General features: G+C 38.7%; 1 protein-coding gene across 1 annotated transcript in view; it reads right to left on the reverse strand.

Moving 5' to 3' along the window:
• Window positions 1-20,727, reverse strand: part of TEX15 (testis expressed 15, meiosis and synapsis associated) — a 44,207-nt gene extending 23,480 nt beyond the window's left edge. The window contains exons 1-3 of the mRNA XM_052661541.1: window positions 20,601-20,727; window positions 9,635-9,800; window positions 1,277-1,514 (exon numbers count right to left, since the gene is read on the reverse strand). Coding sequence (XP_052517501.1) covers window positions 1,277-1,514; window positions 9,635-9,800; window positions 20,601-20,727 — 531 coding nt within the window. The remainder of the gene's footprint in view (window positions 1-1,276; window positions 1,515-9,634; window positions 9,801-20,600) is intronic.
• Window positions 20,728-26,973: the final 6,246 nt, after the last annotated feature.

Below are 26,973 nucleotides of genomic sequence, written 5' to 3' on the forward strand. Positions count from 1 at the left end.
CAGTTAGTATAACCTTTCTCAGGACAACTGGGCATTACATATCAAAAGCTGTTAAAGTGTACACATACCTGTGACTCCTAACTGGACACATAAGAATTAATCAATTAATTCTTAACAAATAATCACAGGTGTATATAAAATGTACCTACATGAATAATCCAAGTACTACTTGAAAATACAAAACAAAAAAAAGCAAAAGTAATTTATATCCCAACTTTGAAAAATTTGGTAAAAAATTTATGGTAGTGCTATACAGTGGAATATTATATAGTCATCCAAAATGATATTACAAAAAATATTAAATGGCATGGAAAATGTTGATTTTATAATCAATAAAAAAGTTATACAGTATAAAAGTAGTAATGTATTTTAATGACCATTGTACAATGTATATCCATGAATATGAGCAGAAGACGAAGTATAGATATACAAAAAATTAACTATCATTATCAATGGCCTTTTTGGAGCTTCTGAGTATGTTCCAAATTTCCTAAAATCAGTATTCTAATATAAATTATACTTTATGACTTTGATAATACCCAAGATCTAAAAATAACTAAATAATACCAAATGAACCATTGGTTTTATGTGGATGTATACACATCCTAAATTACATAACTGAGGGTCTTGTCTACCTACTGTGATTTTAGTAGTCTTGGCAAAGCTGCAATTAACCAAAAAGTATATCTTCGCCTACTTGTGTCTGTTGATGCTTACAATTCGACTGTAAGACTGATTTTTTTTTTTCTCAATTTTGAATAACTTCAGACTTTCAAAAAAGTTGCAAAAAATTCAGAGGTCTATATACTTCTAACCCAGTTTTTCCTAATGCTAACATCTTATATAAGATAGTAAAATTATCAAAACAAAGTAATTAATATTGTCTAACACTGTTAATTAAAATAAATAGCAGGAGTTTAATAACTTTAGCTAAACCAGAATTATTCATACCAATGTTCTGGAAAAAGACACTGAAAACACTCTGATATTAATTATAGTCTGAACAAAAGAGAGAGAGAAAGAGAATAAAGTCAATTAGAATAAGAAATATACATTAGGAAACCAAGATGATAAAGCCTGCCTTTGCTTACTTGAAGATTTTATGCTGCATACCCACTAGAGTCAAAAATAGGGGAAAATTTCAAATGGTGATGATGATGATAACTATATTTATTTTATACAATGTGAGTTTAAAACAATAATTCATATTGAAAGTAAAATAATGTTTAGGTCAATTAAAGCAAACTGAATATAACAGTTCTTTTGTGCTACCAACCTTAAACATGATAATACTTTCTACAGTAATGCTTCTACTATGAGCATAATTCAAGGCAACATCAATGTGTCTAAATATATAAATTCCAAGAAGAGGGTTTCCTAGTATCCTCAATGAAGATGCTTTGGTACTTATTCCATTGTGATATATCTCTGCCACATCCTTCTGACGAAGTGCTAAAAAGCAGAAATGTTCTTCAAGTTCTCTGCCATGCCTTCCAGTCTCACGCATCTCTGACCTAAAGCAAAACAGTGAATAGTTAGATGAGACCATCAACAGAATTTTCAAGAAGGCAAATACTTCAAGCTTGCTAAAGATAGAAAACAAAAATTATAATCTAAACTCCTGAAATCTCACCTACATTCCACAAGAACTACTGAAACACTGGTGTATTAGGTAAGGAGTTCTACATGGCTTGCTCAGCAGTAGTAACAGTAGCAACTGCGACATCCGGTGATACAAGCGTCGTTCAGTCACTAGGACAGAGCTGTAATTCCAAAAGATTATCAGCAATGGAGAAGCTATAGAATCTAGAAAGTAATGTGTATACCAATCAAAGGAAAACTCCTCTTGAACACCACATGCTACTAATATTTATTATTTCCTGGGACACCACTCACAAATATTAATATTTATATGCAAGAATAATTCACCTTTAACAGTAGACAGCCATGGCAACAAAACACACAGCAAAATTACAAGCAAGACTCACTGATGAGATCATGATCACTTCTCTTTTCCCAGAGATGTCAGCCTTAACTTTCAACTCCACTGTTGTTATTTCCTGCTCATGTTTTCACCCTGATGTCAGGCTCTATAAACCATTAAGATCTCTATGTTTGATTGTTAAGGTATATTCTTAACAGTCAGAAGAAACTTCTTTCTGTTTTCCTAATTTCTCTTCTGGTTTTTCTTATGATCTAAGTTCAGTTCAGTCAATCAGTTGTGACTCTTTGTGATTCCATGGACTGCACCACTCCAGGCTTCCCTGGCCATCACCAACTCTCAGAGCTTGCTCAAACTCATGTCCAATGAGTCAGTGATTCCATCCAACCATCTCATCCTCTGTCATCCCCTTCTCCTCCCGCCCTCAATCTTTCCCAGCATCAGGGTCTTTTCCAAACGGTTTTTTGCATCAGGTGGCCAAAGCACTGGAGCTTCAGAATCAGTGCTTCCAATTAACATTCAGGACTGATTTCCTTTAGGATTGACTGATTTGATCTCCTTGCTGTCCAAGGGACTCTCAAGAGTCTTCTCCAACACCAAAGGTCAAAAGCATTAATTCTTCGGCCCTCAGCTTTCTTTATGGTTCAACTGTCACATCCATACATGACTACTGGAAAAACCATAGCTTTGACTAGATGGACCTTTGTTGGCAAGGTAATGTCTCTGCTTTTTAATATGCTGTCTAGATTGGTCATAGCTTTTCACCAAGGAGCAAGCGTCTTTTAATTTCATGGCAGCAGTCACCATCTGCAGTGATTTTGGAACCCCCCAGAATAAAATCTCTGTTTCCATTGTTTCCCCATCTATTTCCAAAGAAGTGATGGGACTGGATGCCATGATCTTAGTTTTCTGAATGTTGGGTTTCAAGCCAGCTTTTTCACTCTCCTCTTTCACTTTTATCAAGAGTTCTTTAGAACTTCTTTGCTTTCTGCCATATAGGTGGTGTCATCTGTGTTACTGATATTTCTCCCGGCAATCTTGAATCCTGCTTGTGCTTCATCCAGTCTGGCATTTCTCGTGATGTACTCTGTATATAAGTTAAATAAGCAGGATGACAATATACAGCCTTGACATACTCCTTTCCCAATTTGGAACCAGTCTGTTGTTTCATGTCCAGTTCTAACTATTGCTTCTTGACCTGCACACAGATTTCTCAGGACACAGGCAAGGTAGACTGGTATTCCCATCTCTCTAAGTATTTTCCAGTTTGTTGTGATCCACCTGGAATGTTAGGTCCATGAATCAAGGTAAATTGGAAGTGGTCAAACAGGAGATGGCAAGAGTGAGCATTGACACTTTAGGAGTCAGTGAACTAAAATGGACTGGAATGGGCGAACTTAATTCAAATGAACATTATATCTACTACTGTGGGCAAGAATCCCTTAGAAGAAATGGAGTAGCACTCAGTCAACAAGAGTGAAATGCAGTTCTTGGGTGTAATCTCAAAAACAACAGAATGATCTTTGTTCGTTTCCAAGCCAAATCATTCAATATCACAGTAATCCAAATGTATGCCCTGACCAGTAATGCTGAAGAAGCTGAGGTTGAATGGTTCTGTGAAGACGTACAAGATCTTCTAGAACTAACACCCAAAAAAGATATCCTTTTCATCATAAGGGAATGGAACGCAAAAGTAGGAAGTCAAGAGATATCTAGAGTAACAGGCAAATTTGGCCTTGGAGTACAAAATGAAGAAGGGGAAAGGCTAACAGAGCTTTGCCAAGAGAACACACTGGTCATAGCAAACACCGTTTTCCAACAACACAAGAGAAGACTGCACACATGGACATCACCAGATGGTCAACACCAAAATCAGATTGATTATATTCTTTACAGCCAAAGATGGAAAAGCTCTATACAGGTAGCAAAAGCAAGACCAAGAACTGACTGTGGCTCAGATCATGAGCTCCGTAATGCAAAATTCAGACTTAAACTGAAGAAAGTAGGGAAAACCACTAGACCATTCAGGTATGACCTAAATCAAATCCCTTACAATTATTCAGTGGAAGTGACAAATAGATTCAAGGGATTAGATCTGATAAAGTGCCGGAAGAACTATGGACAGAGATTCATGACATTATACAGGAGGCAGTGATCAAGAACATCCCCAAGAAAAAGAAATGCAAAAATGCAAAATGGTTGTCTGAGAAGGCCTTACAAATAGCTGAGAAAAGAAGGGAGAGGCAAAGGAGAAAAGGAAAGATATCCATTTGAATGCAGAGTTCAAAAGAATAGCAAGGAGAGATAAGAAAGCCTTCCTCAGTGAACAATGCAAAGAAATAAAGGAAAACAATAGAATGGGAAAGACTAGAGATCTCTTCAAGAAAGTTAGAGAGACCAAGGGAACATTTCATGCAAAGATGGGCACAATAAAGGACAGAAATGGTATGGACCTAACAGAAGCTGAAAATATTAAGAGGTGGCAAGAATACACAGAAGAACTATACAGAAAAGATCTTCATGACCCAGATAATAATGATGGTGTGATCACTCACCTAGAGCCAGACATCCTGGAGTGCGAAGTCAAGTTGGCCTTAGCAAGCAATACTATGAACAAAGCTAGTGGAGGTGATGGAATTCCAGCTGAGGTATTCAAATCCTAAATGATAATGCTGTGAAAGTGCTGCACTCAATATGCCAGTAAATTTGGAAAACTCAGCTATGGCCACAGGACTGGAAAAGGTCAGTTTTCATTCCAATCCCAAAGAAAGGCAATGCTAAAGAATATTCAAACTACCTCACAATTGCATTCATCTCACATACTAGCAAAGTAATACTGAAAATTCTCCAAACGAAGCTTCAACAGTATGTGAACAAAGAACTTCCAGATGTTCAAGCTGGATTTAGAAAAGGCAGAGGAACCAGAGATCAAACTGCCAACATCTGTTGGATCATCAAAAAAGAAAGAGAGTTCCAGAAAAACATCTACTTCTGCGTTACTGATTATGCCAAAGCATTTGACTGTGTGGACCACAACAATCTGTGGGAAATTATTAAAGAGATGGGAATACGAGACCACCTTACCTGCCTCCTGAGAAATCTGTATGCAGTCAAGAAGCAACAGTTAAAAGTGGACATGCAAAAATGGACTGGTTCCAAATGGGAAAGGAGTACGTCAAGGCTGTATACTGTCCCCCTGCTTATTTAACTAACATGCAGAGTACATCATGAGAAACACTGGGCTGGATGAAGCACAAGCTGGGATCAAGATTGCCAGGAGAAATATCAATCACCTCAGATATGCAGGTGACACCACCCATATGGCAGAAAGCAAAGAGGAATTAAAGAGCCTCTTAATGAAAGTGAGGAGGAGAGTGAAAAATCCGGCTTAAAACTCAACATTCAGCAAACGAAGATCATGGCATCCGGTCCCATCACTTTACTGCAAATAGATGGGGAAACAGTGGAAACAGTGACAGACTTTATTTTCTTAGGCTCCAAAATCACTGCAGATGGTGACTGCAGCCATGAAATTAAAGGACGCTTGCTCCTTGGAAGAAAAGTTGTGACCAACCTCGACATCATATTAAAAAGCAGAGACATTACTTTGCCGACAAAGGTCCATCTAGTCAAAGCTATGGCTTTTCCAGTAGTCATGTATGGATGTGAGAGTTGGACCATAAAGAAAGCTGAGTGCCGAAGAATTGATGCTTTTGAACTGTAGTCTTGGAGAAGACTCTTGAGAGTCCCTTGGACAGCAAGGAGATCAAATCAGTCAATCCTAAAGGAAATTAGTCCTGAATATTTATTGGTAGGACTGATGCTGAAGATCAAGCTCCAATACTTTGGTCACCTATGCAAAGAACTGACTCATTGGAAAAGACCCTGATGCTGGGAAAGATTGAAGGTAGGAGAAGGGGATGACGGAGGATGAGATAGTTGGATAGCATCACCGACTCAATGAACATGAGTTTGAGCAAAGCTCTGGGAGTTGGTGATGGACAGGGAAGCCTGGCATGCTGCAGCCCATGGGTTGCAAAGAGTCGGACACAACTGAGCAACTGAACTGAAATGAATATACTGGCAAAGCCAGGGCATATACTGATGCTAGGAATGAGAAGAAAGGCAGGGACTACCCAGCAGCCACACAGCAAGAGACTGTATTTCCCAGTGACCTGCTCTACAAATGACCCTGACAACTTTCACCACCAAAGAAACCAAAAGCCAGCACAGATTTGCCTGGACCCCTGCAAACTTCACCAGGTTCTGTCCACAAGTATTCTCAGTTGCTGATGCCTGTCTCCCGAGTCCCTCCCCACCCTCTCCTCTCTTGGATCCCTGACCAGCAGCCAGTCTGTGCCTCTTCTACTGCAGAAGTGCAACACACAACCCTGAACTGACACCCACAACCACATAGGTGCCTGGGACTAGTCCCTCCAAGTGTGTACTTACAACTGTCACCAACCTAAATTGCTATGTGAGCACCATGGTGAGACCCTGCTGAAAGCCAGGGCCCCCCAGGAGCATGTGGGTCCAGATCCAGCCCTGTCTTGAGTCACTGGCCCGCACCTCTAAGCTCACCTGCAGCTAGCCCCTCCAGCTATGCACCTGGATACCTCTGGTGCACCTGGATTTCCCCATCACTGGCCTCCTCAGCTATGTGTCTGTGGCAAGATCCAGTAGTCACAGTGCTGCACACCAACAGCCAGGACCCCCATAGACGTCAGCACCCCTGCCACTGGCACTTGCCTTGATACCAGCTGTGGCCACCAGGGCTACACGTGTGTTTATAACCAGCTCTGTCACCACACAGGTACCTGTGCCTGGCCTGTGTGGCCGAGAGTGTGCACACCAGGCAGCTTGGCTGCTGCTTGCTCTGGTGCTCTCCCTCGTTTACGACAAGGTGTCACTGAGAACCCCAACAGTCCTCGGAGCCTCTGCAGACGCCTGGTAGTGCTTTCCAAAGATCACACAGTTGTCCATGTTGTGGATCCCAATGGCTTAATCCAATGAGTTACACCACAATCCCTGAGACATGTAGCCACACACGCCCCTTCACAGGGAATTCTGCACCATTAACCCAGTGTCACAGCAATCTTCAGCATGTCCCCACTCACAGGGGACTAGGTCTTTTCTTAGCAAAGTCAGTCCATAACGTCTTTTCTTTAGTGTGCAGACACCTAAGCAAGGATACAGGATTGTGGAGAGTCAGGGAAACAAGACTCCACTGAAGGAATACAGTAAACCTCCAGGAACTGATCCTCCCAAAATGGACAGAGAGGATTTACCCCTTTTCCCAGGGTGTCACTGGCCCAAACTGATTTAGTTTTACTTCATCTTGGAACCAATCATTGATATAGTAAATGAAATTAAGCATGGGTGGTTCAGTCTGCTCATCTGAGGTGGAATGTAAACTGAGATGCCGAGTACAAATTCAACCTCAGTGTCAAGATAGGTATTGACGATCTTTAAAGTGATACCCTTTCACGAAAATTTGAAATGTTTAAAGGAGAGTTATCTTAAAACAAAAAGGGGTCAAACTGATACAAATAGGGCAATATACTTAAGAACTGAATTCAGTTCTCTATTATCCACCGAGACCAGTTAAACACCTCTCAAGACTCTTAGGAAGAGGAGAAAACATTCATTTTTCTCTGAGGGTGATAAAATGAAGAACTGACTCATTTGAAAAGACCCTGATGCTGGGAAAGATTAAAGGCGGGAGGAGAAGGGGACAACAGAGGATGAAATGGTTGGATGGCATCACCAACTCAATGGACATGAGTTTGAGTAAGCTCTGGGAGTTGGTGATGGAAGGGAAGCCTGGCATGTTGCAATCCATGGGGTCACAGTCAGACACAACTGAGCAACTGAACTGAACTGAACTGAATTAAATACATTTTCTGACACAGTAGGCACTGAAATGCTCAATGAGTGACTGAATACACATATATTTAGATGATTAACATGTTTCTGCTGATTTCACACTTGAGAAGCAGTAGATGCAATGTGGATGAGAAATGGAGACTGGTGCATTTTTGGAACTACTTGCTTTTGATAAGATAGAGATTATAAACTCCTCTAAGGGGAACAACAAAAAGAAAAGCTAGAGGCAGTCAATGTTATTAACACTTACTCTTTTTATCTGTCTATCCTATTCTTCTCTTCCACTAACCATTCTGGTATTTCCTTCAAAAAAAAAAAAACCTATGCCTTAAGGCTACTTAAGGGTATCTTCTAGCATCACTCATTTAAAATGATGACATTAAAATGTAGCTTAATTTAACAATTAATTGCCCACTGTGTTGCCAGACTCAGTTCCATACAATGGACACAAAAACAAGTAAGATAAAACTCATAATGTAGTAAGGAAATCAGACAAAACCAATGTAAAATGAGTATCAAATACTACGGGATATAAATGAGTTCATCTAATTGGGCAAATACATAAATCCTACACCTATTAGTCATTTAGAATGTTCTGTTAGGTCTTGCATAGTTGGGGAGTTGTTTTAACTTTTTTGTAATGTTAACAGGGAGAAATAAATGGTTGAAATGAAGTATTAGGGGGGATTGTGAAAAAGGACACAAATTAAAATGCCTAATATAACTCAAATCAAGAACAATGCAAGAATTAATTTTTGATCAAACCATTATTTCAATCTGGTGGGGGCAGCATATAGTCAGCCCATTCTACTTCTGCTCAAAAGTGTGGTTTTTAGGAAAGACTATGCCATGAACTAATTCTGTCATTTCTATCCATTCTCCCAAACTGATACCAAGTTGGGTAGCATGTTTGAGTCAAGAAGAACTGATTCTAAAACAAAATAAAGAGATCAAACACATTCTGAAACAAGTTCTCAATGTGAATCCATCAAGCTACAGTTAGGTGCTAACTTAAAATGCAAAATGGTGAAGGAAGCAAGTTCAGGAAATGAAAATGCTGAACCGTGTTCACACAAGATCTGTACCTATAAATACAAAATGTTTACAATGAGAACTTCCCATGTGCTGTTATTTTTTCTTATCAAAATTACCTAATGGAATGTGTCTTTCCTCAAAACAGAAGGGGCACTTTTTTTTTCCTTTTGGTCCTGCTATGCGGCATGTGGGATCTAGTTCCCCGACCCGGGATCGAATCAGTGCCCTCTGCACTGGGAGCATGGAGTCTTAACCAGTGGACCGCCAGGGAAGTCGGAGAATGGGTACTTTCTAAAAGTTAAGTGTCAGAAATTGTGGCTCTAGTGGGATAGTTGGAAACAGCCAGATACAACTGTGCCAGATTAAAACATCAACTCAGTCTCTGAAGGACTGAATCAAGAAAAAAAGGTACATTCTAAATACTTTAATGCTGTTTTATATTATGCAAGAGGCACAAGGCATCTACAAAATAGCTATTTAATTAATGTGCTGTTATGCTTCTGAAAAATTTACAAAGATTAAAAAATTAGAAGGGTGTATCTGAAACCTGGCTACAATAATGTATAAAACTTACTAATCAAATCTCACATGTACCTCTTTACTGTTACAAAAAGCTATGAGATGGCAACAAAATAATGAATAAAACACTTCTGTACTTATTTTCTTGGTAACACTTATAAAATCTCAAATGGCAGAAATAAAAAATTTGTATAAACACCTCACAGAAAAAGCAAACAAAATCTCAAACATCTTTAGGTCACAGTAACTTACCTCTTAGAAGTAAAATTTTTTTCTAGACCCTCATTGTGAATCAGTTTTGTATCCCCAAACTGCCATGAAGACTGTAGGTCAGTGCTTACATCAAGCCGGCACTCGTTGAGAGTATCATGTATGAAACTATACTCTCTAGTATTGGTGTAACAAGGTGACAAGTAAACTAAAAATAAAGAAAAGGGTAAGCGGTTATTTGTGTTTAAAATGACATCATTGTAGGATAGTTAGGGTCTTTGGGAAGGTCATGTACACACTGCTATATTTAAAATGGATAACCAACAAAGACCTATTGGACAGTACGTGAAACTCTGCTGAATGTTATGTGCTAGCCTGGATGGGAGAGGGGTTGGGGGATGAATGGATGCATGTATATGTATGGCTAAGACCCTACATTGTTCACCTGAAACTACAACATTGCTAATCAGCTATACCGTAATACAAAATGTTTTTGGTGTTATAAAAAATAAAATAACATCATTGTACATCTGCACAATGACAACTATAGATATGTATAAGACACAAAATAACCAAGTACTTGGAAGTTTCATTAACATCTGGAGGCATTTATATTTAAGACTTTATAACAGTAATACAGACTTCCTATACCCGGTATAAATGAAAATAGGAACCTTGTCTTACTCCACTTACCTACTGGGAGTTCTTAAAAGCTGACACAGATATACTAGATGGTATATAGGTGACTCATTTTCAACTTAAGATGTACAGGCTCTACAACATACATTATTACACAAACCACATTTGTTGTATTTCCCCCAAATAAGGCAACCTATATACTAGTAAACTATTTGGTTATTTTGACTTGCAATAATATCAGAACATCTTTGTTAACTCTTGACTGATATGGTGGCATGAGTCTTTTGGAGGACAGTGAGCAATGTTTTAAGCATTGTTATATTAAGTAGATGCATTAAAGAATCAAAACCCTTAAGGAAAAGGACCCAGAGGAAATTGGGGAATACAGCTGATTCTTGTTATTTGTGGAAGTTACAGTATATTAAAGTTGCTGCCAACCTTGAACCAGTGAATACTGAACTATTAATATTAGTCTTAGTAGAAATACAGGGTTAGGTTCCTGTAGGCCTCTGGTGACATTTTTGATAACTGGAATGCCATGTGCAGTAAGCTTGCCTGCCAACATCTCTGTAAAATGAGCCAGGCTCATTGGAAACTTGCCACATAACCTTTTCCTGTAAAACATTTAGCAGGTGTCTTTGAAATTCTTCCCCAGTCTCCTGTTCTGCAGAACTTGCCTGCATCCATTATCACCTTCTGAAACGTGGGAGCCAGCAAGCTCTAGCCAAGAAGGGCTTAACATTCTCCTGACCCTTGGGGCCATGATCAAATGTCTCTTTGGCTTTTCACCTTCCAACAACGCTGCCTACAAGCTTTTTACTGGTGGTCATCTCATGAATCTACAAATGTAGATTCCATTCTCTCCACAGGAAAGGTACTCAAATGTCCCTTCAACACTTTCTGGAGAGGCTTGATGTACAAGTTGGTGAATTTTGTTTTCCTTTTTCTGAATGTGCCATATTTTTAGCCAATAGTCCTGTAACTTTATGTTACAGTGTAGCTTATGTAACATGCATTTTCTCTGTAAGGCACATCATAGACCTCTTGAGCTTAGGAACACTAGACAGCATTTCTAGTGTCAAAATGGGAGGCCATTTTAAATGGTGACATCACCAATAAAAATGCAAACAACACAGCACTAAACAGGTGATGAAATGGACACTTAATTATAAGATGACAGCTGGAATAAGATGCGGAGCACTGTCTTATCTGGATACAAAAGTGCATCAAGTGACTCAAATTTTTCACCATTCTGCATATGCCTGCAAATGACTGACAGTGCTGCTGCTGAGTACTGGTGCTGAGGTTACAAACACATTTTAGCAAGTAGGAGAATTTGAAAATATGGCAAATACGGAATCTGTGAATAATGAGGATCAGTGATATATATAACTTAAGGCAATTTCTGTATACATGAATCTAACATAAACAATGGTCCTCTGTATTAACAGGATAAGACAGTGGCAAAACTAACACAAAATACTACAAACCTCTGTTTTTCTAAAACAACTTATTCTTCAGCTCCTTTCCATTTAATTTTCACTTTAATATTTGTAACAATTCGTTACAAAATTTGGTCATTTCATAAGATATATGACTTTGGGCATGTGTGCTTGTTTAACTTATGTTTAAGTGAATATAGATCATATGACATTTTTATAGAGGCTCTCTATATATACCCTTAGCCCAAACTCCCCAGTGTAAACACTTCATGTAACTATAATGAAATATGAAAACCAGAAAAATGATATTGGTATAATACACAGATCTCATTAATATTTTACTAGTTTTATGTGCAGTTACATGTGTGGGGGTAGTTCTATGCAATTTTATCACATGTGTAGATTCATGTAACAACCACTATAATCAAGATACACAATGATTCCATCACCACAAAGATCATTCTTATTCTACCCCTTTACATATAGTAATACTGATAACCTTATTCCTCCTCTCTGCCTCTAAATCCTAGAACTACCAATCTGTTCTCCATCTCTATGCTTTCATCATTTCAAGAATGTTTTGTAAATGGAACTTTAATAAAGTTCTGTTATATTTACAATTAATATTTATAACCTATGGAGACTAGCTTTTTAAATTCAGCATATTGCTTTTGAGATTCAATTAAGCTGCTGATACAGTAAATCTTTTTTTTAACTTGCTAAGTATCCTACAGTATTGATGCATCATACTTTAACCATTTACTCAATGGAAATCAGGGTGATTAACAATTTTTGGCTACTACAAATAAAGCTGCTATAAACATTTCCATATAGGTTTTAGTGTGGACGTAAGCGTCCATTTCTCTGGGATAAATGCCTCGAAGTACAACAGCAGGGTCATATGGTAGTTGTATGTTTAGTTTTTCAAGAAACCATTAAACTTTTTCAAAAAGTGGCTGAACTATCTTACACTTCCACTGGTTGCATGACTGATCTGGCTTCTTCTATTCTTCCTAGCTTTTGGCATTGCTATTCTTATTTCAGCTGTTTTAGCAAGAATAAAGGGAGCCCCTATTGTGGTTTTCATTAGCATTTTGTTAATGGCTAAGATATTGAATATTGTTTTTGTGCTTATTTGCTAATCTATACATTCTCTTTAGTGAAATGACTATTCATGTCTTTTTCCTGTTTTCTGGTTGATTCCACTTTATGATTCATCTAGCCCAGCATTTTGCATTATATACTCTGCATATAAGTTAAATAAATAGGGTGAAAATATACAGCATTTATCTCCTCCTTTCCCAATTCTGAACTAGTCTGTTGTTCCATGTCCAGTTCTAACTGTTGCTTCTTGACCTGCCTACAGGCTTCTCAGGAGGTGGGCAAGGTAGTCTAGTATTCTCAACTGTTCAGAATTTTGCAGTTTGTTGTGATCCACACAGTCAAAGGCTTTAGTGTAGTCAATGCAGGAGATGTTTTTCTGGAACTCTCTTGCTTTTTCAGTGTGATCCAAAGGATGTTGGCAATTTGATCTCTGGCTCTTCTGCCGTTTCTAAATCCAGTTTGTATATCTGGAAGTACTTGGTGATGTACTATTGAAGCCTAGCTTGAAGGATTTTGAGCATTACCTTGCTAACATGTGAAATGAGCTCAATTGTGCAGCAGTTTGAGCATTCTTTGGCATTGTCCTTCTTTGGGACTGGAATGAAAACTAACCTTTTCCAGTCCTGTGGCCACAGGTTTTCCAAATTTGCTGGTGTACTGAGTACAGCATGTTCACAGCATCATCTTTTAGGATCTGAAATAGCTCAGCTGTGATTTCATCACCTTCACTAGGTTCATCCTAAGGCCTACTTGGTTTCACACTCCAGGACGTCTGGCTCTAGGTGAGTGATTATCTGGGTCACTAAGACCTGTTTTGTACAGTTCTTCTGTGCATTCTTCCCACCTCTTCTTGATATCTTCTGCTTCTGTTATGCCCATACCACTTCTGTCCTTTATTGTGCCCATCTTTGCAAGAAATGTTCCCTTGGTATCTCTTGGTATTTTCTTGAAGTGATCTCTAGTCTTTTCCATTCAATTGTTTTCCTCTATTTCGTTGCATTGTTCACTCGAGAAGGCTTTCTTATCTCTCCTTGCTATTCTTTGGAACTCTGCATTCAAATAGGTATATCTTTCCTTTTCTCCTTTGTCTTTTGCTTCTCTTCTTTTCTCAGCTATCTGTAAAGCCTCCTCAAGGAACCGTTTTCCCTTCTTGCATTTATTTTTCTTGGGGATGGTTTTGGTCACCGCCTCCTGTACAATGCTATGAACCTCCATCCATAGTTCTTCAGGCACTCTATCAGACCTAACTAATCCCTTAAATCTATTTCTCACTTTCACTGTATAATCATAAGGGATTTGATTGAGGTCATACCTGGAATGGCCTAGTGGTTTTCTCTACTTTAAGTCTGAATTTTCCAATAAGGAGCTCATGATCTGAAGTCACAATTAGCTCCAGGTCTTTTTTTTTTTTTTGCTAACTCTATAGAGCCTCTTCATCTTCAGCTGCAAAGAATATAATCAATCTGATTTCAGTATTGATCATCTGGTGATGTCCATGTGTAGAGTCATCTGTTGGGTTGTTGGAAGAGGGTGTTTGCTACGACCTGTTTATTTTTTTGGCAAAACTCCATTAGCCTTTGCCCTGCTTCATTTTGTACTCCAAGGCCATATTTGTCTGTTACTCCAGGTGTGGCTTTCTACTTTAGCATTTTAATGATTTTAATGAAATTTTAAATTTTAGCATTTTAATGAAAAGAAAATCTTGTGTGTGTGTGTGTGTGTGTGTGTGTGTGTGTGTATTAGTTCTAGAAGGTCTTATAGGTCTTCATAGAACTGTCTGACTTGAGCTTCTTCAGCATTAACAGTTTGGGGCACTGTGGTGTTGAATGTGGATTACTGTGATGTTGAATGGTTTGCCTTTGAAACAGAGATCACTGTGTCGTTTTTGAGACTGCACTCAAGGACTGCATTTTGGACTCTTCTGTTGACTCTGAGGGCTACTCCATTTCTTCTCAGGGATTCTTGCCCACAATAGTAGATATAATAGTCATCTGAATTAAATTTGCTCATTCCCATCCGTGTTAGTTCACTGGTTCCTAAAATGTTGACATTTACTCTTGACATCTCCTGTTTGACCACATCCAATTTACCTTGATTCATGAATCTAACACTCCATGTTCCTATGCAATACTGTTCTTTATAGCACTGAACTTTACTCTCAACACCACTGTGATAGTTGCCTGACTCCTTGCAACCCCATGGACTGCAGCCCGCCAGGCTCCTCTGTCCATGGTATTTTCCAGGCAAGGATACTGGAGTGGTTTGCCATTTCCTTCTCCAGGGGATCTTCCTTCTCCAGGGATTGAACCCAGGTCTCCTGCACTGCAGGCAGATTTTTTACCAACTGAGCTACCAGGGAAGCCCATCCACAACTAGGCATCGTTGGCTTTGACTGAGCCTGTTCATTCTTTCTGGAGCCTATCTCTCCACTCTTTACCAGTAACATACTGGATACCTACTGACCTGGGGGTGGGGGGGGGGCGCATGTTCCAGTGTCGTTTATCTTTTTGCCTTTTCATACTTTTCATGGGATTCTCAGGGCAAGACTACTGAAGTGGTTTGCCATTCCCATCTCTAGTGGACCACGTTTTGTCAGGACTCTCCACCATGACCCATCCATTCTGGGTGGTGCTACACAGCACAGCTCATAATTTCATTGAGTTACACAACACTGTGGTCCATGTGATCATTTTGGTTGGTTTTCTGGGACTGTGGTTTTCCTTCTGGAGGTTAGCTATATGTATTTTTTACATTTTTCTTTTCAATCAAGCTGAGTTCTGTATTCCTAGAGTGCTGAGTCTTTATCATGAATGTTGCTTTCTGTCAAGTTTTTTCTGCATAAATTTATATGATCATGTGATTGTTATTCCTTGTCTTCTGAATATAGACTGACTTTCAGATACCAAACCAGTCTTGTATCCCTTGAACAAAACTCCCTTGGTTATAATATATAATTCATTTTATACATTGCTGAATACTACTTCTTTATATTTTGTATAGAATTTGTGTGTTAAGGTTCATGATGGGTATTGGTCTGTAGTTTTCTTTTTTTGTATTACATTTGTTTAGCTTTGGTACCAGGATACTGCTGCTGCTAAGTCGCCTCAGTTGTGTCCGACTCTGTGTGACCCCAGAGACGGCAGCCCACCAGGCTCCCCCGTCCCTGGGACTCTCCAGGCAAGAACACTGGAGTGGGTTGCCATTTCCTTCTCCAATGCATGAAAGTGAAAAGTGAAAGTGAAGTCAGTCAGTCGTATCCGACTCTTAGCGACCCCATGGACTGCAGCCTACCAGGCTCCTCCATCCATGGGATTTTCCAGGCAAGAGGACTGGAGTGGGGTGCCATTGCCTTCTCCAGGATAACACTATACTAATAGTTATTCTTTCCTCTTCTATTTTATAGAAAAAATTGTAAAGGATTTGTATTAGCTCCTTTCTTTAATGTTGACTAGAATTCTCCAGCGAAACCATCTGGGCCTGGGGATTTCTTTTCCAACAGACTTTTTTCAACTATGAATTCAATTTCTATAATACAGACATATCTTGGAGACGTTGTGTGTTCAGCTCCAGACCACCACAATAAACTCTATTAAGTATGTAACAGCATTATGTTTAAAAAACAATTTATATAATCTTGATTTTAAATACTTTATTGCTAAAAAAAATGCTAACAATCATTTGGGCCTTCAGTGAGTCATAATCTTTTTGCAACAGTAACATCAAAGATCACTAACAAGTGTAACAGCAGAGAAGTTTGAAATACTGTGAAAATTACAAAAATTTGATACAGAGACACAAAGTGAGTGATTACTGTTGGAAAATAGGCATCAACAGACTTGCCTGATACAGTGTTGCCACAAACCTTCAATTTGTAAAAAACACAGTATCTGTGAAGAGCAACAAAATGAAGAACGCCTGCAGTTATAAGGCTATGAAGTGATCTATTTAGTACTGTGCGAGCTTTGGTAATTTGCACTTTCTAACAAACTGGCCCTTTCATCTAAGTTGTAAAGTCTATGTACTTAGATCTATTCACAATACTCTCTTCTTACGCTTCCAATTCTGTGGCTCAGCAGTGATATACTATGCCATTTCTGAGAGGTGTAGTTTGTGTCTTTTTTTGTCAGTCTCACTACAGGTTTATCAACTTCCTTTTTTATCTTTGCAACCAGCTTCTTAATTCATTTTTTTCCTTTGCGCTAGTTATGGGCTTATCCTGTTACTCTCTTTCTAGTTCCTTAAAAAGGAAACTTAGACTACTTGTTTGAAACCTATTTTCTAATGGAAGTATTTAGTGTTATAAAATTGTCAGTCATGATTCAGTTGTTCCCCTCAAATTTTGATGTTTGATCTCCTTTTTTATTCAATCCAATATATTTCTGAGATCTCATGAATATTTAGAAATGTACTGTTTACTTTCTACGTGTTCAAAGACTTATCTAATGCTTTCTATCATTAATTTCTAGATTATTTGACTGCTGCTGCTGCTAAGTCACTTCAGTCATGTCCAACTCTGTGCGAGCCCATAGACGACAGCCCACCAGGCTCCCCTGTCCCTGGGATTCTCCAGGCAAGAACACTGGAGTGGGTTGCCCTTTCCTTCTCCAATGCATCTGTTCTTTTAAATAAGTTGAAATGTGTTTCATGCCCCAACACATCATCTATCTTGATGAGCATCAAATTAGTTCTTGAAAAGAATGTCTGTTCTACTGTTGTTGTGTAGAGTATAATGTCATAATAATGTGCAAATGTCCGTCAGATCTTGTTAGTTGACAGAGTTAAGTTCTATATCTTCACTGATTTTTTTGTCTCTGCAGTTCTACTGGTTGTTGAGAGAGGTGTACTGAAATCACCAACTGCCATTCCAGACTTGCCCATTTTCCCTTTAGTTCTATCAGTGCTGCTTCACGGCTTCTGAAGCTTTGTTATTTAGGGATACATATTTAGGACTCCTGCATCTTACTAGTGGATTTATGCAATATCCCCTTCTGTTCCTGGAATTTTCATTCCCCTGAAGTCTACTGGTATAAATTGCCACTCTGCTTTATTCTGATTGTTTGCATGGCTTATCTTTCTCTATACACTTACTTTAAACCAACTTATATCCCTATATTTAAAGTGCATTTGCCAACAGTCTATAGTTGGGTCATGGGTTTTTTTTCAATCCATTGTGTAAACGTCTTAACTGGTATGAGATAAATTATACTTAATATAACTGATACAATAGGGCTTAAGCCTGCCATTTTACTGTTTATTTTCCCCTCAGTTGTTCAATTCTCTATTTCACTTTTTCTGCCTTCCTGTGGGTTACATGAACATTTTTAAAATTCCATTTTGATTTATCCATAATGTCTTTATAAACAACTTTTAATTCTGAGATAACTATGTGTACATGTGCTCGTGTCCAACTCTTTGTGACCCCATGAACTGCAGACCACCAGGCTTCTCTGTCCTTGTTCCAACTGTCAAACAAAATTAGAAAACTCAAGAGGAGGACTGTCAATTGTATTTCCCTGTATTTCTCCTCTCCTTTGTCCCTCCTTAATTCCTAATGTTCCCAGCTTCTTTTGTCATTTTCTGCTTGGAGACTTTGTTTAGCCATTCTACACCAAGATTTACTAGTGAAAAATTTTGAGTTTTACTTCATCTGAGAATGTCTATTTCAGTTCTCCTCCGGAGGATATTTTTCTGGGTATAGTTCTTTTCTTTCTGCACTTAAAAAATGTTGTGCCACTTCCTCTGGGCTCCATAGTTTCTAATGAAACATCTGCCATTCAGTTTTTCCCCAATAAAAACATTTAGCTGCTGTCAAGATTTTTCCTGTTCTTAATTTTCAGAAGTTTGATTATGATGTGCCTTGTGATGGACTTCTCTGGCTTTATCCTCTTTAGGATAAAATGGGAAAAGGGAAAATGGGACCTTTTGATTGTATGTTGTTGTTTAGTTGTTAAGATATGTCCAACTCTTTGTGATCCCATGGACTGTAACCTGCTGGGTTCCTCTGTCCACAGGATTTTCCAGGCAAGAAAACTGGAGTGGGTTGCCATTTCCTTCTCCAGGGGATCTTCCCAATCCAGGGATCAAACCCGCATTTCTTGCATCTCCTGCATTGACAGGCAGATTCTTTACCACTGCACCAGCTGGGACTGTATAGGTTTATGCCTTTTGCCAAGTTTGGGGAACTTTCAGACAGTATTTATTCAAATGCTCTTTCAGCTCTATGCTCTGAAGCTCTGAGAACAAAGAAATTAGGTCTTTTATTATTGTTCCACAGGTTCCTGAGGCTCTGTTATTTGATGTCTTCTCTGTTGTTTAGGCTGGGTAATTTGTTACTGTATCGTCCAATTCACTACTCCTTTCCAAAATCATCTCAATTCTTCTCTGGAACCCATCCAATTAGTTTTTATTTCAATTATTGCATTTTTCAGTTCCAAAACTTCTACTTAGTTCTTTATTACATTTTTCATTTCTTTCTTGCAATTTTCCATTTGTTTCAAAAGTGTTTGTAATTGGTTGTTTAAGCATCATTAGAATGACTTTAATTTTTTAACTGGTAGAAATGATGATTGGTTTAAAAGCCTTGTCAGATAATTTCAACATCTGTTTTATTGTGTTGCTGGCATTTGTTGATTCTTCTTTTCTCATTCAAGTTGAGACTTTCCTGATGGGTGGTAAGATGATTTTTTAAATATTTTGGTCATTTGGGATACTGTTGGAGAAGGAAATGGCAACCCACTCCAGGATTCTTGCCTGGAGAATCCCATGGACGGAGGAGCCTTGTAGGCTACAGTCCACAGGGTCGCAAAGAGTCGGACACGACTGAGCGAAGAGACTCTAGATCATAGTCAATCTTCTGTGGTAATAAGCCTCTACTAAGACTAAGTCACAGGGGTAACTGTGCCTGTAGGAGAAGGCTGGGGGTGGGGAGACTAACTCTTTACCACCAGGAAGTACTGGCTCTCCACAGGGTCTCCACTGACACCCTGGTGGTGACGGGGTGAGGGTTGGGGGTGGGTCGGAGTGGGGGTGGCGGGGGGTGGGTGGGGTTGGGGCGGGGCAGGCGGCTGTCTTGTTATCAGGAGAAGTCGATGCTCCTGACTCAGCCTCCACTGACGCTGTGGGAGGGGGACCGCTACCGTTACCGGTGTGTGTGACAGAATCTCGGCTCCCCTCCCGGTCTTCACTGACTCTGCTCCCACCGAGTGTCTCATCCCCACCGGCAACTCATCACCACAGGGCAGGAGCAGAAATCCACAGACACTGCGGGGACAGCAGAGAGGGGGCCATATGACGGTCCATGCAGGGAAAGGCACTGGCACGGGCGGAGGTGGAGGCGGACGTTTCGGCCCTCCGTTCACACTTTGCTGAGAAAAGCAAGAGACACGCTGCTGTTTCTTCTTCCAGGTGTTTTGCAGGAATAGAGTGTTCACTGTCAAATAGGTTGGCATTCTAAGTTACCCTACTCCCAGTCCGTGGCAAAACAGAACAGACTTTTCTTAGGGCTTTTTGTGTCTGTAAGAGATGGCATTTCTCAGTTGTGGTCATCCAGTTTGAGACTCACACAGGCTCATCTTCCTCTTTCCACCCTTCAAAGTCTTGTTTCTGTGTGATGTCCAGTGTTTTTAACTGTGTACTTTGCAGGAGTGATAGGAGACATGTGTCTATATTACTTTGTGTGGGAAAAAAGTACATGTGTGTTTAAGGAATTAAAGGCCTAACTGAAGCTAATTTTATGAAGAGTCAAAATTGAAGATGAGCATAAACTAAGATCAGAGAATGCAGTAATAGTTATGAAATAATCCCATATTCCATAGAATTATTACCTTTCCCAGCTGTCCTCCTGATCTTGGGAATGGTGAATTTTTTCAAAGGATTAGTTACAAATAAAGGTTGACTGGTTGAGTTCATTTTCCATAGACTCTTGTATTTAGCAATCTCTTTCATTTCCATTTTATTGGTGGCCTAAAATCAACCCAAAGTTATTAAACAAAAGGTCAATAAATAACAAAAGGCAATGGCAGTAAAACTGTTTAAAAGTTCTTATATGGAATTGAATAAAGATATATTTTTAGTCAAACAACAGATTTCAATCTCATTTTGCAGGTCACTCAAAATAAAAATGAATTAACTTTCGATTTTATATACTATTTAAAATATTTTCTAGTTTGTTTTTTTTTTACTCATTTATTTATTTATTTTAATCTGGCTGGACTGGGTCTTAGTTGTGGCATACAGGATCTAGCTCCTTGTCCAGGGATCGAACCCAGGCCCCCTGCTTTGGGAGGACAGAGTCTTAGCCTTTGGACCACCAGGGAAGTCCCTATTTTGTAGTTTCTAACAGACATTTTCCTGGAAGTTTAAACCTTCTGTGTTTCTAAAAAGCTTAATAACTCCTGCTGCTGCTAAGTCACTTCAGTCGTGTCCGACTCTGCGTGATCCCACAGATGGCAGCCCCCGAGGCTGCCCCGTCCCTGGGATTCTCCAGGCAAGAGTACTGGAGTGGGTTGCCATTGCCTTCTCCGAATATCTCCTAAACAACAATATTTATTAACATTTGGTAAGATTCTTGCCAAGTACCTATTTTTTAAAACACTTTTCCTATGGGCTTCTGCGAATTTAACATATTCTCTAAATTAGAATCGTTGGCTTTTGGAAAAACCTTTATGAAGGTTGTAAATCTGCATTGGTATCCCTACAAGTTATGGGCTAAAACAGTCAACCGCTATTGTTCCACAGTATCACTACCAATGGATTAAGACGTTATATATTGCCATACCACTATTCCTTTTCCTCCTTTCAACCTTTTCCCCAAACATACACACATACATTAAAATTAACCTTCCAAGTAGAACTCAAACACGATATCAAAGGAAACCTATGGTGCCCACACACAGAGAAATATATGCAAAGATATATTTTTCATGCCATTTCATAATATGGATCTGGGCCTCCTGAAACCCAGAGTCACAAATATGACATCACATTCCAAATTAAGAGCTGCCAAAATTCTACAGAAGGGTCACAAAGGAAAAGATTCTATAGAAGGTTCACAAGCAGTTACCCTCCCAACCCATACTCCTTCATTCTTTGTGAAAGGTGATCTCTCAATCTCACAAACATGGTTCAAAATAGGGAATGGAATGAGATCTCTAGAAAGAGAAGAAAACCAGTCTTTCTCTCATCCAGTCACATGGAGACACACCGGTGGTGGTGCCTACTAACAAGAATCCCCCTAAGATATACCAGCTCCAGAAATATTTGTCAAGACTTCCATGTTCACATGCAAGTTTCATGAGGCAAAAAAGAATAATTTATAGAATAACTCACATTACAAAAAACTCTTCACTGTGATCTATACCTACTCCACACAAAGGTATACAACCACGTTGAATATACTTTACTTGAAGAACTTCATCCTGTGACAATATTTTCTTTAACTACAGTTAAACTGTATTTTCGGATAAGGTGGGTAATATTTCAGCTATATGGTTCCTTATAAAATGTTTTCCTAGTAGAATTACAGTAAAGACTTCTGAGATTTACTCATTTTGTTCCTCAGTGCTTGGGATAATACTTAGCCACAAAGTGGCTAAAAAATGTATGTTAAAAACTGTCTGATGAAAGATGAATATTCAGGGAACAACAGTATTCAACTTTCTTCATTAAGTTGTATCCAGCAAGTTTTCAAGGGTAACCTTTCAAGTAAGAATAATACATCTTTAAATTCAACCCAAACAAATCAGCCACATTAAAGTGATAACAAATTTATAATTTCTTCATGCTCATATATCACAGTCCTATTTCCATTTATATTATTTAGTTTCACATACAGAGGCAAAGATACATCACACTATACTGTGAAATATACACAACAGTCCTATAATCATTATCTGTATATTTATATATATTGTTTATTTTTCTATATGTAAAAATAAAATCAAGAAGTATGCAGCCTCATATTATGGCTGTCCTATAAGGTCCTGGATTATCTGGGTGAGAGTAAAGAAAAAAAAATCAACACTAAAAACTTTAAGAAGAGTTAATGCACAGGACATTGAACTTGGTAAGTCCTTAACAGATACTAAAACGAATGAATGAATGAACTGAAGATCAAACAAAGAAACCAAAACCAAAAAGCTTCCCCTACAACTAAAATGTCCGTTTATACAGATCATAAGGGTGTGTATATTATGAACAACTTTAAGCCAAAACACTTAAAGATTATACAAAACAATAAATTCTAGAAAAAATTATTTTACTAAAGTTGCAAGAAGAAATTAACATAATGCATCATCCTATCACATTAAAATGAAGTTGAATCAGTTATTACAAATTGATTCTAAAGATAAAAATAATATTAATATATCATAAGCAAGCCAAGTATATCCAAGGATGTAAGAGAGATTTAATATGTATGTTTTATTTACTAATATAAACCTACTGAAGGAGGAAAAAAATCAAGTGATTATCTCAATAAATGAAATCAGCAATCAAATTCAAAATTCACTTATGATTTTAAAAAGTCTTAAGAAAGCATTCATTAACTTGATAAGTTATTTGCCAAAAATTTACAGTAAATTGGTAAATATCCAATGCACTCCTCTTAAATTTGGAATAAAACAAGGATACCACTATCTCTGCCTCCTTTGAACAATGTCCTGGAGGTGCTCATAACGGCAGAAGACAAGACATAAACAGTATAAAAAACTAAAAAGCTGAAAGGGAAAGGAAAAGGGCTTGAGAACTTCCGGGAGAGAAAGAGAATGATTTTTGGCTTGTAAGAGAAAGATTAGACTCAAATAATTTGGAGAAGGCAATGACAACCCACTCCAGTACTCTTGCCTGGAAAACCCCACGGATGGAGGAGCCTGGTAGGCTGCAGTCCATGGGGTCGCTAAGAGTTGGACATGACTGGGCGATGTCACTTTCACTTTTCACTTTCATGCATTGGAGAAGGAAATGGCAACTCACTCCAGTATTCTTGCCTGGAGAATCCCAGGGACGGGGGAGCCTGGTGGGCTGCTGTCTATGGGGTCGCACAGAGTCGGACACGACTGAAGCGACTTAGCAGCAGCAGCAGCAACACAGATTAAGAATGAATTTTACTTAAAACAGGTAAAAAATCACAGCGGTTCAATTTTTGGTTCTACCATTAATTAGATATGCTGTGTGCAGCAAAAGGTCTAACTTCTCTGAGCCTAATAGTATCCATACCTCACATGGTTGCAGAAGCTGGTACAAAACAACTGCATAGTATGAACTGTTAACTGATAGCCTGAAGCCTATAATATGGAACCAACTTACAGAGTTCATCAAGAAGCAGTACTGCGAAGAAGGTTCAAAGTCAAGTGATAATGGTTCTAATTCTCAATCTGCAATTAACCAACTTTATTTCCTCTAACAATTTTCTAGAAAACTTACTTTACTGAATACTTCGTAGTGCATGACTGTGCTGGGATTATGAATCCTAACACACTTTTCAGAGGCAACTTAGTGGCAAAGGAATAAATCCCTTCTATGTCAAATAGACAGTCTAAAGACAGGCCTTGTAAAGTTTTCTTAAAAGAACATTTGTGCTGAGTTTCCTAAGACTATCATTAAAAATTAAGGACTTGAGACCACTGGTTATGAATTATAGATTACTACAGAGACCACCTGGAGAAGGCAATGGCACCCCACTCCAGTACTCTTGCCTGGAAAATCCCATGGATGGAGGAGCCTGGTAGCTGCAGTCCATGGGGTCGCTAAGAGTCGGGCACGACTGAGCGACTTCACTTTCACGCATTGGAGAAGGAAATGGCAACCCACTCCAGTGTTCTTGCCTGGAGGATCCCAGGAATGGGGGAGCCTGGTGGGCTGCCGTCTATGGGGTCGAACAGAGTCAGACACGACTGAAGCAACTCAGCAGCAGCAGCAGTACACAGACCTCCAAAGTCTTCTACCTGATTACTATCCAAAAATCCTTAATAACATAACTTCGTATTTCAATTGAATGACTTAGAGAGCCTTAGAGTTATTTATTTACTTGGCAGTGCTGGGTCTTAGTTGCAGCATGTGGGATCTAGTTCCCTGACCAGGGATCGAACCCAGGCCCACTGCATTGGGATCTCAGAGTCTTAGCAACAGGACCACCAGGGAAGTCCCTAGAGTTTCTTAATAAGACTCAAGTGCCATCAGTTAGGTTTCCTAGTATAAAGCAATTAAAGATGACTGTAATACATGAAGCATCCAGTTGGAAAGTTTTTTTCAGTTCTCTTTCAAACTTTCACATTAGCTTGCTAACTTACTTTTAACATCTCTAAAAGTTTACTAATCTCTTTTTAACAAAAAGAAACAATGTCTCAGTTTCAGGATCTTCTGGCAAATGACACTGTTTCATCTAATTTTTACAATTATGTTTTTGTTTTTTATAAGTAATACTGATTTTCTACTTACTTTCCACCCCAAGTATACTTAAGTAAACAGTAGGTCTATTATAAAACATTAAAGACATTATTGTAATGGTGATATGCAGGTACAGCAAAGATCATCCCTTTCTCAGTAATCTCAGGAAAGAGTATCTGATGAATAAATAAATGATGAATAAATAGTCTTGGAACTTGAGTCACAAACACATACATTCTAAATTCTTCAGCAGAGTTCTAAATAGTTCAAAGTAAGAATTCTGATAAAAGGTTCAATCAGATCTATACATGATAAACTACATACACATTTAATGAGATTAAGTCAAGAATCCCCCAGCTAGGACAATATGATGTCAAGATGAAATATGTTTTAGTCCAATTTTTCATTTTATAGATCAGGGGTTGGCAAACTAGAGCCTGTACATTCAATCCAGCCCACTACTAGTTTTTGTAGAGCTCACAGCTAAACAGTTAAAAAAAAAATCAAGGATAGTTATTTCATGTCACTTGAAAAATTATATGAAATTCAAATTTCAGGATCTGTAGGAAGTTTTACTGGAATATAGCCACTCTTACTGTCTATGGCTGCTTTCTCGCTAGAACAGCTGCTGCTGCTGCTAAGTCGCTTCAGTCGTGTCCGACTCTGTGCGATCCCATAGACGGCAGCCCACCAGGCTCCCCCATCCCTGGGATTCTCCAGGCAAGGACACTGGAGTGGGTTGCCATTTCCTTCTCCAACGCATGAAAGTGAAAAGTGAAAGTGAAGACGCTCAGTCGTATCCGACTCTTAGCGACCCCATGGACCGCAGCCTACAAGGCTCCTCCATCCATGGGATTTTCCAGGCAAGAGTACTGGAGTGGGGTGCCATTGCCTTCTCTGACTAGAACAGCAGGGTTGAGTAAATATGAGACCCTTGGCACACAAAGACTAAGATATTTACCATCTAGCCCTTTACAGAAAAACTTTGCCAACCCCTGTTATAAATGAAACAACTAAGTATCAAAGAATCAGGATGATAATAACTAGACTTTATAACTTCCATTTTAGGGTTTTTTCTCCTACATTCCCATTGTTTTCAATTATTTCTCCACTGTATCCTGAATTTCATTCCCACCCAGTTTGCTTCTCTGTATCTACCCCCATGTTTAACCAGGTTCACACCTGATCAAGTAAAAAGCCAAACAGACAAAACCCGCCAGGGTCAGATTTGCCCCTCTCTCGATCACCATGGGGTCGCAAAGAGCGCGACTGATCTGAACTGAGATCACTTCCTACTTTCTCCACAATCTTCTTCTATTTGTACCTCCATTACTCTACCTAAACAGCAGTCTTCAGTCACCAGTGGTTTCTACATCAATCTCTCATTCACATAGAACGTTTCTGATTCACAGCTTACTTGGCCCCTCTACCTTTGAAACTGGTGACCAGTCTCTTCTTGAAATAAAAGCCTGATTTGAAATAATGCCCTGCCTTTTGTGACTTCATAATCCTGATTTTACAGCTACTGCTCAGGCATGTTTTCTTAGTCTCTTAGCAACTCACCTGTCTTTACCTGGCCTGTATTTTCTTTTAAGTTTTACTTGTATAAGATACATTTAAAAATATTATCTTAAATTTTTTTTAGTATTTTACCAAACTAATCTTTGTAAATAATAAAAATAATAGTGGTTTCAATTAGCATTTCTTTCATTATTAGTGAGATTGAGTCATCCTGTTTATTCTGTGAATCACTTGTTCCAATCTTTTTCTCGTTTTTCAGCTAAAATGGTCTTTTAGTTAATGATTTGTACG

This window comes from Budorcas taxicolor, chromosome 24 (assembly GCF_023091745.1).
Source record: "Budorcas taxicolor isolate Tak-1 chromosome 24, Takin1.1, whole genome shotgun sequence".
NCBI lineage: Eukaryota > Metazoa > Chordata > Mammalia > Artiodactyla > Bovidae > Budorcas > Budorcas taxicolor.